We start from the raw sequence: 12687 nt of genomic DNA, 5'->3' as shown, positions 1-12687 counted from the left end.
CAAAGAGGGAGCTAAGCCGAGAGGCAAAGCTCTCCATCTACCGCGGCTGAAGCGGCTGAAATGGTCTTTCTCAGATGGATAGCTGGTGTCTCCCTTAGAGATAAGGTGAGAAACACTGCTGTTCACGGGGGGCTCAGAGTAGAGTCGCTGCTCCTTCACGTGGAAAGGAGTCAGTTGAGGTGGTTTGGGCATCTGGTGCGGATGCCTCTGGGACGCCTCCCTAGGGAGGTGTTTCTGGCACGTCCAGCTGGGAGGAGACCTCGGGGCAGACCCAGGACCAGGTGGAGGGATTATATCTCAACACTGGTCTGGGAACGCCTTGGGACCCCCCCAGTCAGAGCTGGTGGATGTGGGGGGAAAGGGAAGTTTGGGGCTCCCTGTTGAGGCTGCTGCCCCCGCGACCCGACTACGGAGAAGCGGTTGAAGATGGATGGATGACCTAAACCCTGCATGTGAAATAATCCAGGCAGAAATCAAGAGGTGAATTCATCACTGACTCCCAGCCTTGTGATGCCGTCGATGGAGGAATCAGACGAGACACGTGGAAAATGTGTGACTTTATTGTAAAGCAGAATTAGTTCTCAAGAGAAACCGACCAGCAGAACAACTGAACCCAACATTCATCTAGTTAACTAGTTAGATGTGCAGCGACTAGCAGAGTTCCGTGGTGCCCTCTGTTTCCGTGGCGACCTCTGATTGCCTGGTGCCCTCTGTTTCCGTGGTGACCTCTGATTGCCTGGTGCCCTCTGTTTCCGTGGTGACCTCTGGCTGCAGTCTCTCAGTCAGCTCAGGGTTGTCCTCAGGACGTGGACGATGAATGTCTCCCTCACCTTTCCTCCGTCTGTAAAGCTTGAACCCAACGGCAGCCATGAGGACCAGGACCACAGCAGCCATGATGATGATGATGATGATGATGATGATGGGGGTGGCGTCAGTGGGCTCCTCTGTGGAGCAGAAAACAACACGTCACAACCTGCACAGCAGGAGCAGGTCAGAGACCAGCATCCGTTCCCAGCTCACCCCAGTTGGTCCAGATCTTTCCTTTGTCCAGTCTGGTGACCAAGTCGTCCTCCACTCCCAGGAGCTGGAACACACAGTCGTACCTCCTCCAGTCTTCAGGGGCCACCGACGAGAGGTTGAGGTCAACGCTGGTCTGGAAGGTCCCGTCATGGTTGGGGAGGATCTCTCCGTGGTCCACCTCCTCATGAAGCTCCTCTCCGTCCCTCCTCCAGAACAGTGCGGCGCTGTTGGGGTAGAAACCTGTGGCGAAGCAGCTGACTGGAGAGGAGGGGGTCTTCTGGAGGAGGAACACTGAGGGGAGCTCTGGAGGAGGACCAAGAGGAAGACGTGAGGCAACGACAGGGCGTGTCCCTGTGTTTTGTTGGTGTTTGTTGTTTACTGATGGTCACAAACACAACGCAAACATGAAGGTTGTTGGTTTGAAGCTCCATCAGGTCATGTGATCCTACCTGTTCTCAGCAGAGAGCTCCTCCCATATCCCAAATACTTCCTCCCCCACTCAGGACAAATGTGGGTGTAGTAATGCTTGTTGTATTCCATCCAAGCTCTGTCGTGATCCCATCTGTGTTTGGTGGCGACGGCCTGTGGACTGGGAGCGATCCACGTCTCCGTCTTCAGGTCCAGGACCAGGAAGTCTTCTCCATTATAACCATACAGACGAAAACCAGTAACCTCTCCAGTCTCATCGTCCCACTGACAACCACCCATCACCTGGAGAATATGACCACCTGAGAGAGAGATTTTTTCATTTTTAAAATTATGTTTATTCATAAAAGCCAAATTACAAGATAATCACGTTGACACAAACTTCAAAAGAGAAACACGCAAAACAGGAATTCACATCTCAAAAACAAACAATGGTAGGATTTTTAACAGTATTGTGTGTTTCCAGGGCTTTGAACCGGTTCATGGAACGAAAACGAAGACCGGAAACTTTTGGTATTTTGGCAGGAACCGAAAACTTTATATTTTTTAATGTTCTGGAACAGAATCGGAACAGAAAATAATTGTAAACCCGTTAATACCGGGTTTTTTTGTTCTTGAAAAAAATATTTGACCTGATGTTTCACTTCCTGTCCTTCACTGGAGGGGTGAGAGCAGAGAGAAGTAGCGGCTATCAGCAGCAGGTAAGAACAGGGAGGTCTCCCAGTCACCATTAGTCATTACAGGTGAACACTCAGCGTGTCAGTCTGAACATGTATGATTTAGACATGAACTCAGTGGCTGCAGTCATTTTCAGAGCAGTGTGTTCCCGTACTGCCAGCGCTTTGTAGTAATACTGAGCTATGGGAGAAGAACTATGAAGATCTGTTGTTCAGCAATAAATGACATGGTGGAAGTTATTCTGTTCTAATGTCATGTAGTGTCTCTTCACGTGAACCGGAACAACCGGAACTGATAGCCTGGAGTTTACATGTTGTGTCGTAAGCGTGTCTCTTCGCTGACGTCATCGTTGGGGGTCTTCAGCCAATCAAATGTGGTTAACAGCATACCTGCGGTACAGTCCCGGTATATCCCCTATACCGGTCCCTACCGGAGGTGTGCCCGACGGAGCCTCGCGTCATGTCCTCTGATTGGTCCATCGCTGCCGGCGTACGTAGTGACGTAATACGTCCTATGTCGGTGGACAATGGTCGGTCTGGAGGATCTCTGACTGACGTCACACAAAAACATTTCTACAGATTTCGAAAACTCAGTGAACACAGAAGACGCTTCATGTTAGAAGGAGCAGCGTTGATTTTTGAGAAACTTTAAGGCTTTTAATCGCGTCTTATGGTGCGGAAAATACGGCACTGACATATTTATATTTACAAGGAACGTTATTAGTAGGAGTAGGAGTTATCTTGAAGGAGGAGTTTGTTAGGAATGTCCTGGAGGTAAAAAGAGTGTCAGATAGAGTGATGAGTCTGAAGCTAGAAATAGAAGGTGTGATGTTCAATGTTGTTAGTGGGTATGCTCCACAGGTAGGATGTGAGCTGGAGGAGAAGGAGAAATTCTGGTTGGACTTTGATGAAGTGATGCAGAGCATACCTAGAAGTGAGAGAGTTTTCATTGGAGCAGACTTCAATGGACATGTTGGTGCAGGAAACAGAGGTGATGAGGAGGTGATGGGCAGGTTTGGTATCCAGGAGAGGAACGCAGAAGGACAGATGGTAGTTGACTTTGCAAAAAGGATGGAAATGGCTGTAGTGAATACTTTCTTCCAGAAGAGGCAGGAACATAGGGTGACCTATAAGAGTGGAGGTAGGAGCACACAGGTAGACTACATCTTGTGTAGACGGTGTAACCTGAAGGAGATCAGTGACTGCAAAGTAGTGGTAGGTGAGAGTGTAGCCAAACAGCATAGGATGGTGGTGTGTAGGATGACTCTGGTGGTGAGGAAGATGAAGAGGGCAAAGGCAGAGCAGAAGACGAAATGATGGAAGCTGAAAAAGGAAGAGTGTTGCATGACTTTTAGGAAGGAGTTAAGACAGGCTCTAGGTGGTCAGGAGGTGCTTCCAGATGACTGGACAACTACAGCTAATGTGATCAGGGAGACAGGTAGGAGAGTACTTGGTGTGTCATCTGGAAGGAAAGTAGATAAGGAGACTTGGTGGTGGAATGAGGAGGTACAGGAGTGTATACAGAGAAAGAGGTTAGCTAAGAAGAAGTGGGACACTGAGAGGACTGAGGAGAGTAGACAGGAGTACAGGGAGATGCAGCGTAAGGTGAAGGTAGAGGTAGCAAAGGCCAAACAAGAAGCTTATGATGACTAGTATGCTAGGTTGGACAGTAAGGAGGGAGAGACTGATCTATACCGGTTGGCAAGACAGAGAGACAGAGATGGGAAGGACGTGCAGCAGGTTAGGGTGATTAAGGATAGGGATGGAAGTCTATTGACAGGTGCCAGTAGTGTGATGGGAAGATGGAAAGAGTACTTTGAAGAGTTGATGAACGTGGAAAATGAGAGGGAACAAAGACTAGAAGAGGTGGCTGTTGTGGACCAGGAAGTACCTGTAGGTGTGACAGAGGAGTTCAAGGTGGAGGTGGGACTGCATCAGGGATCAGCTCTGAGCCCCTTCTTGTTGCTATGGTGATGGACAGGCTGACAGACGAGGTCAGACAGGAATCTCCATGGACTATGATGTTTGCAGATGACATTGTGATCTGCAGTGAGAGCAGGGAACAGGTGGAGGAGAAGCTAGAGAGGTGGATGTTTGTCCTGGAAAGGAGAGGAATGAAGGTTAGCCGCAGTAAGACAGAGTACATGTGTGTGAATGAGAGGGACCCAAGTGGAAGAGTGAGGTTAGAGGGAGAAGAGATCAAGAAGGTGGAGGATTTGAAGTACTTAGGGTCAACAGTCCAGAGCAATGGAGAGTGTGGAAAAGAGGTGAAGAAGCAGGTCCAGGCAGGATGGAACGGGTGGAGGAAAGTGTCAGGTGTGATGTGTGATAGAAGAGTTTCAGCTAAAATGAAAGGAAAGGTGTACAAAACTGTGGTGAGACCAGCGATGTTGTTTGGTCTAGAGACAGTGTCACTGAGGAAAAGACAGGAGACAGAGCTGGAGGTAGCAGAGATGAAGATGCTGAGGTTCTCTCTGGGAGTGACCAGGATGGATAGGATCAGGAATGAGTCCATCAGAGGGACAGCACATGTTAGAGGTTCTGGAGATAAAGTCAGAGAGGCCAGACTGAGATGGTTTGGACATGTCCAGAGGAGAGATAGTGAATATATTGGTAGAAGGATGCTGAGTTCTGAACTGCCAGGCAGGAGGCCTAGAGGAAGACCAAAGAGGAGGTTTATGGATGTAGTGAAGGAGGACATGAAGGTAGTTGGTGTGAGAGAAGAGGATGAGAAGACAGGGTTAGATGGAGGACACTGATTGGCTGTGGAGACCCCTGAAGGGGAAAGCCCAAAGGAGCTGTCACCACCCTGCTCACAGCTACCTGGTGTACCTTTTCAACTTCATCGAGAAAAATCACGACCAAAGCAGTGGTGATTTTTCTTCATTCAGGAAGCTGCTTTAACGCTGTCGTGACCGACCTGATCGCAGTGTCAGGAATGTGTGTGTGTGTGTGTGTGTGTGTGTGTGTGTGTGTGTGTGTTTACTTCCTACAGCATTAAAACATAGACCTTTAGTCAGTAGAAATGTTAACAAACCTTCTGATTGGTTGAAACGCTTCTTTAAAGTTTCAATGTTTCCTTTGAACACGTCTTGGTCATGCACAAAGTTGTCAGTGTTCCAGGTCCAGTATTCTGGATCATCTGCAGTGACTTTGTCCATCCAGTCCTGTCTGGGTTCTGCTCTCTTGGTGTTACTGTCATAATGAAGCATCAGGACGTCATCAATCAACCCAACAACCACAAACTCTGGGAAGTTTGGGACTCCAGAAGATGCCGTGTAGAAAGTCTTCAGAGAGTGAGTCGCTGAAAGAAAACGCAAGGTCATGGTTAGTGTTCTCTAAACCGCTGACTCATCTGATCTTCCTGCACGCAGAACCAACAAGGAGTCCAGTCCAATGAACCACAAACCCGACCAAACACCAACGCGGTCTGACGAACCGGTCCTGGAACAAACCGGTCCTGGAACAAACTGGTCCTGGTCCCACGCTGGACCCTGGAGGCTGACGCTGATTGATACCCAGGAGGTCTCTGGTTCCTGATCAAATCATCAGGTCCAGAAACCTGCTCCAATTGCGCCTCGTTACGCACGCATACAATCAGGAGCATCACATCCCCCTCGTTACACGCGCTCTGCGCAGCGCGTTCTGGACTCAACCACACAAATAATTCCCAAACACTTCCCCAGTTCAACACTTGTTCGGTCCACAAAACGACCCGCAGAAGTCCCTGAACGCAGCAAAACCTGCGCGCAACAGAGGCGCTAATCCAGGACGCACCTGAGAGGAAGCTGAGTGGGAGGAGTTCCACAGCGGGAAGATCAAAGAATCAACAACACAACAACAACAACAACAACAAACAAAGGCTGGGTCCCACCCTCCGGTCAGAGGTCATCCTGAACTGGACGCGGAGCGGGAAGCGCGCAACAGACAAACGGATCGATCGATTTGATTTGGTGGGATTGTCACGTGATCAAAGGAATGTTTTAGGAGGAGCTACAGATTCTGAAGCCCTGACGACACTCGCTGTCATTCCCCACTTCCTGGTTACAGCAGGTCAGACAGACACCGAACTTTTTCTCTTATTGGAATCACGTGACCTCACCTCCCGCCGCACCAGGTACACCTGTTCCCAGGAGCAGAAGCAGAACCAAGGTCGTCATGGTGACCAGCCCACAAGAGGCTCTGATGAAGCTTCCAGTCCGACCATCGAGGGTGAAGTGAGGAGAAACACGGAGAGCAGCGGACTTCCCCGTCCCTCTGAGCCAATGGGGATCTAGCCTGAGCAGTGACGTCACCGTCACGTGGTAGAAGTGACAGCCACAATTACCTGCAGCCGCGTTCATGTCCACAGCACGGCCAGGTCTGAGCTCATTCCGTCTCCACGGCAACAGAATAGCAACTAGTTGACACCCCATCAAAGTAGACACACCCCCATCAGAGTAGACACACCCCCATCAGAGTAGAGACACCCCCATCAGAGTAGACACACCCCCATCAGAGTAGTGACACCCCCATCAGAGTAGACACACCCCCATCAGAGTAGAGACACCCCCATCAGAGTAGACACACCCCATCAGAGTAGACACACCCCCATCAGAGTAGACACACCCCCATCAGAGTAGACACACCCCCATCAGAGTAGACACACCCCCATCAGAGTAGACACACCCCCATCAGAGTAGACACACCCCCATCAAAGTAGACATACCCCCATCAGAGTAGAGACACCCCATCAGAGTAGACACACCCCCATCAGAGTAGACACACCCCCATCAAAGTAGACATACCCCCATCAGAGTAGACACACCCCCATCAAAGTAGACATACCCCCATCAGAGTAGAGACACCCCATCAGAGTAGACACACCCCCATCAAAGTAGACACACCCCCATCAGAATAGAGCACCCCCATCAGAGTAGTGACACCCCCATCAGAGTAGACACACCCCCATCAGAGTAGACACACCTTCATCAGAGTAGACACACCCCCATCAGAGTAGTGACACCCCCATCAGAGTAGACACACCCCCATCAGAGTAGACACACCCCATCAGAGTAGACACACCCCCATCAGAGTAGTGACACCCCCATCAGAGTAGACACACCCCATCAGAGTAGACACACCCCCATCAGAGTAGACACACCCCCATCAAAGTAGACACACCCCCATCAGAGTAGTGACACCCCCATCAGAGTAGACACACCCCCATCAGAGTAGACATACCCCCATCAGAGTAGACACACCCCCATCAGAGTAGTGACACCCCCATCAGAGTAGACACACCCCCATCAGAGTAGTGACACCCCCATCAGAGTAGACACACCCCCATCAGAGTAGACACACCCCCATCAGAGTAGACACCCCCCCATCAGAGTAGACACACCCCCATCAGAGTAGACACACCCCATCAGAGTAGACACACCCCCATCAGAGTAGAGACAATCCATCAGAGTAGACACACCCCCATCAGAGTAGACACACCCCATCAGAGTAGACACACCCCATCAGAGTAGACACACCCCTACCTCGTGAGCTGGATTACGGACTACCTAACGGACAGACCCCACTACGTCCGTATGGGGGACTGTTTGTCTTCTATGGTGACCAGCAGGGGGGCGCCACAGGGGACCGTTCTATCCCCCATTCTCTTCACCCTCTACACATCGGACTTCAAGCACAACTCGGATACATGCCACATACAGAAGTACTCCGATGACACCGCGATAGTGGCATGTATCTGGGAGGGTGATGAGGGGGGGTACAGGGCATTGGTGGCTGTATGAGGGGGGGTACAGGGCATTGGTGGCTGACTTCGTGGAGTGGTGCCAACAGAACCAGCTCCAGCTCAACGTCTCCAAGACCAAGGAGATGGTGCTGGATTTCCGGCGGGCACCTCCCTCTCCACAGCCGGTGATCATCAAAGGCAGTGAGGTGGGGGGGGTAGAAAACTATAAGTACCTGGGACTGTAGCTAGACAGCAGACTGGACTGGTCACTCAACTCCAACTGTGTGTACAAGAAGGGGCAAAGCAGGATGTACTTCCTGAGGAGGCTGGCCTCCTTCAACATCTGTCCTAAGCTCCTTCTCATGTTCTATCAGTCCGTAGTCTCCAGTGTGCTGTCATACGCCATTGTGTGTTGGGGTGGGGGGGCCAGGAAAAGAGATATGGACCGTCTGAACAGACTCATCCGCAGAGCGGGCTCAGTGGTCGGGCTGAGCCTGGACTCTGTGGCGACAGTTCTGGAGAGCAGGACCATGTCTAAAGTTAAGGCTATCATGAACAACACCAGGCACCCCCTACACACCACCTTCTCCTAGCAGGGGGGCACCTTCAGCGACAGACTGCTGTCACACAGCACCTCCACAGAGAGGATGAGGTCCTCCTTCGTGCCCCGTGCCATCAGGGGGTACAATGACTCTCTCAGGAGGAGTGGGGGGAGGTGGTGAGGTCAGCACGGGGTTAAATGGATTTAATTAATTTAATTTTATACTGTTTATATTTTAATTTTAATTTTTTAGTACATGTCCTGTTAGTGCTACATGTGTCTGTTAGTGTAATGTGTGTCTTGTGGTATCTCCTGTTTTGTTTTGTTTCTTCCTGGTGTTTGGCTGAGCAGTGGATGTGTGCGATTTCCTCTGGGATTATTAAAGTATCTATCTATCTATCTATGAATCCGGGTTCTGGTTCTGAGCCGGTGGTCCATGGATCCCTGTCCACCACCAAACAATCTGAAACAGGCATTAGTATTCATATATACATTAGTATTCATTTAGAATATACAAAAAGCCCCAAGGCCAAAACAAAGACAGGCAAAGGTTGTGCAATCTCCCCACCCAACTGCGAAACAAGCATTGACTTCAGGTCCCACAGCAGAAACATACCTGACATGTAGTTTAGAGACCTATTCAACGGAATCCCCCCCAGACATGAGGGTCCTAAACCAAGACGAACTGCAGGCGGCTGAAGGGGTTCTGCTGAAACACCTACCCAAGAGTGTTCAGGTAGGAGTCTACAGACATTGCCCAGGATGGATCAGTGTCGTTCTACTTGAAGTCATAGTTTTCTACAATCTTTTTGTTAGATTTATGGATTCCTGTACGGCATCAACAACGCCTTCCCGAGCGCACTGCAGGTCATCGTTGATAGGTGGCCTGATTTTAAGGTCATTGTTTGCCGAACTCCTCCAGAGGCAAGTTCATACCTGATTGAAGAATTCAATAACCTCCAGCAAATATTTCTTTCACCCAACATGAATACAGTCTCTTGTTTTTACCTAACAGTACGAGGGTGACCAGGTGTTTATAAGAGCTGTGCCGTTCTATAGCACCGATGACCAGAGTTTAAGAAAGATGCTTATGGAAGGGAATGGATTGGATTGGACCTCTACTTTAACGATTGGAGGTGAGTTAACAGACATAAATGGGTCAGTCTGCCTCATAAATGTCCATCTGGGTTAGTCTCTGCTCTTGAGATGTGAAAACACGTCTATATTAACGTGTGAATACCGTTCTGCAGCATTTGATGCCTGCCAGCTTCACATTGTGGAAGAAGTGTCTTCTGCCAAAGCCGTCAGCAGCAGACGCTGTGTTCTGGGGCATGTTTTGTATCTACCAGACAGCAGCCATCTGATCCCAGCAGCAGTGGACAGGTAGTCACATATTTTAACTACAGTAATCAACATTAAACTAAGGTAAACTAATGGTTTTATTCTTTTTAATCACTAATTATTTCCCTACAGGGAGCTTGAAAGCCGGATTTCACCTCTGAACCTGTCCCACGTTGACTTGGTGAATCAAATCTCAAAGTTTCGAGGGAGTAAGAGAGGTTTCCGGTACGTTCAGCACCTCATCTGCAACTTCCCAACATACGGCCTCACCGACGCCCGGGGTCAGCTGCTGTCATGGATTCTGTTGCATGATTTCTTTGGCTTCGGGTTCCTTTACACTCTGCCAGAACACAGACGGAGAGGTTACGGCAAAGCGGTGGTCAGCGCTATGGCCAAACGACTCGTCGCTGAGGGCCGCCCTGTGTACACCTTCATAGACGAAGGGAACGTGGCCTCCTACAGGTTATTCAAAAGCCTGGGCTTCATTGAAGATCCATCATACAGGGTGGCATGGGTTGATTTCAACTTTTAATTGAGGAAGATGAGGATTTGTAACAATAATTTGAAACTCCTAGATAAAAAGTACAGGTCAGTCACAAGTTTTAAATATGTTTTAAAAACTTTTAATTATCAAAGCCAGCAAGAAAAGAAGCTAATGACTAATATGAAAAGTTAGAGGGAGGGTTTTGCTGTTTCTGTTGTACATTATTGAGCTGATTTTTTTCAAGAAGCTTTTATTGTGTCGTGGTATTTGCAGTGTTATCCAGTGTAGTCATGAATTCATTTTCTCATGCATGTCAATCTAAATGAGAATGTAGAAAATACTGAACGAGAAAATATCTATGTTATGGCCATTAAAGTTTCAAATTTTGGGGGGGTAATTTCAGAATAAAAATCTGCAATAATCTGTTGTGTTGGTTTCAATGTGCTACAAATATGAAACCAAAGTAAATCAAGGGACTTCATAAACGAAAGGTTAATAAATAATAAGTCATATTGAATAAAAGTTGTGGACTGCAATATTGCTGGGGAAAAGGGGAATGGTGTTAATGCATTAGTTTGTTTGAATGTTCAAAAATACATTGGTGAACATTTTGTCATTCAAATAGAGATCAACAGCTGATTTCACCAGCAATTGACCTGTGACCCTATCTCCTCCTGCTCATGTTCTGACCCTGGTCTTCTGTGGTGACGGAATGCAGACATTTCTTGTGTTGCCCTGACACCTAGTGGTGAGATGTGTTACTGCGGCTCAAACAAAACCTCCAATACAGACGTGATTTTATTGGCGTGTTACATAAAGAGAAACACAAACAGCACCGTCATGATTCTGATCGGGTTCTGATCCTCCGGCTGCACACACAAGAACCACCAACGCTCTTTTGTTGGATGCACTTTTCCTCATTTCTCATCATTGCATTGTGACTCGTAACCCGACTGCTGTCGGTTTTAGCATTAAAAAGTCAAACAGAAGAGAGAAAAGCAACATTCTCCTGTAGAACCGTATTTACACAGAAGAACCCACAGAGGAACTGTAACCATCATCAAGAATCAATCAATCAATCAATCAATCAATCAATCAATCAATCAATCAACCAATCAATCAATGCAGCATCAAGCTTTTGCCTCATTGACACGACAAAACATTCAGCAGATCAAGAAAATTAACGCAGAACAAACTTGTAAAATGTAGGATTTGAACTCACAACCTTTGGATGCAAAGGCCAGTGTGTTAACCAATCAGCTATCAGCTGTGTGGCTGTGTCACATGTAAACATCCAAATCACATTACATTGGTTGTTCTTTGTTGTTTTGTCATTATTATTATTGTTTGTTGTTGTTGTTTTTATTGTTATTATTGTTGTTTGTTTGTTGTTGTTTATTATTGTTTGTTGTTGTTGTTTTATTGTTGTTTGTTGTTGTTGGTTTTTATTGTTATTATTATTGTTTGTTGTTGTTGTGGGCTGAGAGCAGCTGGACTTGTCTCCAGGTCCTTCATCTCCTCTGTGGGTCTGTGGGGACGTTCCCTCAGCGCTGAAGATGGTTCAGTGGAGAAAGACGCCGCCTGGAGACGGGGAGACGTGGGTTCAAATCCAGGGCGGGGCAGCAGGTAGGAACCCAACCTGTGTGTGTGTGTGTGTGTGTGTGTGTGTGTGTGTGTGTGTGTGGGGACAAAACAACAAACAAAAACTCAAAAACCAAACTAAACCTTGCGTATTTCCGGTTGCGTATTTCCGGTTGCGTATTTCCGGCATTTCCGATTTCACCTTCATCGATTTCACCTTCATCGATTTCACCTTCATCGATTTCACCTTCATCGATTTCACCTGACGGAGCTTCAAGGGACTCAACGGGTAAGTCAACTAACTAGTCAGCTAGTTAGTTTTGTTTGTTTACTTGAAAACATTTAATTTTCTCAGTGTAGATATTTACGGTTGTTGAAATCAAACTTCTCTGTCCCCGTTGTGTTCTCACCCTGGTGGTTCTGACTCCAAGCCCATCTGAGTCCAGGTCGGTTCTGGATGCATTTTGTAGTTTTTTTTGCGAGCTTTAAATATCTTTCATGAACATTTTCTGAGCTGTAGAGCTGGAACAATGGATTCCATCCTGCTATCATGAACTCAGTTTGATGCTATCATGACTCACGCCTTCAGCGTGGTCGATCTCTGTCAGTTAGGTAAACGAGGAGACCCTGAGCAGCTAATGATAACACGTTCATGCGAACCAGAGAAGCAGCGCTGGACCAGTCTGTTCCAGACAGATCGTTGTGTACGGGAACCCTGCAGGAAAGACTACGTCAGTGTGAAGGTTTAAACACTAGACACATACATGTCTGGGTTAGGACTAGGGCTAGGATTTTGGTTTTAGAGATAGGGTTATGGTTAGGGGTTAGGTTTAGGGTTAAGGTTTAGGGTTGGGGTTAGGGCAAGGTTTAAGGTTAGGGGTTAGGTTTTAGG

The 12687-nt window shown here is 47.9% G+C and overlaps 2 protein-coding genes across 4 annotated transcripts; one reads left to right on the top strand and one right to left on the bottom strand.

The window, feature by feature from the left end:
- Nucleotides 1-544: 544 nt before the first annotated feature.
- LOC137596241 (major histocompatibility complex class I-related gene protein-like) lies at nucleotides 545-6367 on the bottom strand. 3 transcript variants are annotated; one of them, XM_068316558.1, is made up of 7 exons: nucleotides 6226-6367; nucleotides 5161-5427; nucleotides 2555-2674; nucleotides 1470-1748; nucleotides 1021-1323; nucleotides 763-944; nucleotides 545-726 (listed from the first exon to the last, which is right to left on the bottom strand). In XM_068316558.1, the coding sequence occupies exons 1-7, from the start codon at nucleotides 6281-6283 to the stop codon at nucleotides 652-654; spliced, it is 1284 nt and encodes a 427-aa protein (XP_068172659.1). In that variant the 5' UTR covers nucleotides 6284-6367; the 3' UTR covers nucleotides 545-651. The 3 variants fall into 3 exon arrangements, with proteins under 3 accessions (XP_068172659.1, XP_068172658.1, XP_068172660.1); XM_068316557.1 differs by having other exon boundaries at nucleotides 545-944; XM_068316559.1 differs by lacking the exon at nucleotides 2555-2674 and having other exon boundaries at nucleotides 545-944.
- A 2627-nt stretch (nucleotides 6368-8994) lies between these two features.
- On the top strand, nucleotides 8995-10602 carry LOC137597140 (glycine N-acyltransferase-like protein 3). The gene is made up of 5 exons (XM_068318105.1): nucleotides 8995-9125; nucleotides 9206-9313; nucleotides 9405-9525; nucleotides 9640-9772; nucleotides 9863-10602. The coding sequence occupies exons 1-5, from the start codon at nucleotides 9051-9053 to the stop codon at nucleotides 10260-10262; spliced, it is 837 nt and encodes a 278-aa protein (XP_068174206.1). The 5' UTR covers nucleotides 8995-9050; the 3' UTR covers nucleotides 10263-10602.
- Nucleotides 10603-12687: the final 2085 nt, after the last annotated feature.

Source organism: Antennarius striatus, chromosome 6, assembly GCF_040054535.1.
Source record: "Antennarius striatus isolate MH-2024 chromosome 6, ASM4005453v1, whole genome shotgun sequence".
NCBI classification, from domain to species: Eukaryota; Metazoa; Chordata; class Actinopteri; order Lophiiformes; family Antennariidae; genus Antennarius; species Antennarius striatus.
The sequence above is the reverse complement of the archived record's forward strand: the minus strand, read 5'-3'. Positions and strand labels throughout refer to the sequence as shown.

Coding starts and splice junctions, on each gene's coding strand:
- LOC137596241 (XM_068316557.1), bottom strand. CDS start 6,283: ATGACGACCTTGGTTCTGCTTCTGCTCCTGGGAACAGGTGTACCTGGT. Junction 5,428..6,225: donor TGTACCTGGTGCGGCGGGAG/GTGAGGTCACGT, acceptor GTTTTCTTTCAG/CGACTCACTCTCTGAAGACT. Junction 945..1,020: donor AAAGATCTGGACCAACTGGG/GTGAGCTGGGAA, acceptor TCTGCTCCACAG/AGGAGCCCACTGACGCCACC.
- LOC137597140 (XM_068318105.1), top strand. CDS start 9,051: ATGAGGGTCCTAAACCAAGACGAACTGCAGGCGGCTGAAGGGGTTCTG. Junction 9,526..9,639: donor CTCTACTTTAACGATTGGAG/GTGAGTTAACAG, acceptor ACCGTTCTGCAG/CATTTGATGCCTGCCAGCTT. Junction 9,773..9,862: donor ATCCCAGCAGCAGTGGACAG/GTAGTCACATAT, acceptor ATTTCCCTACAG/GGAGCTTGAAAGCCGGATTT.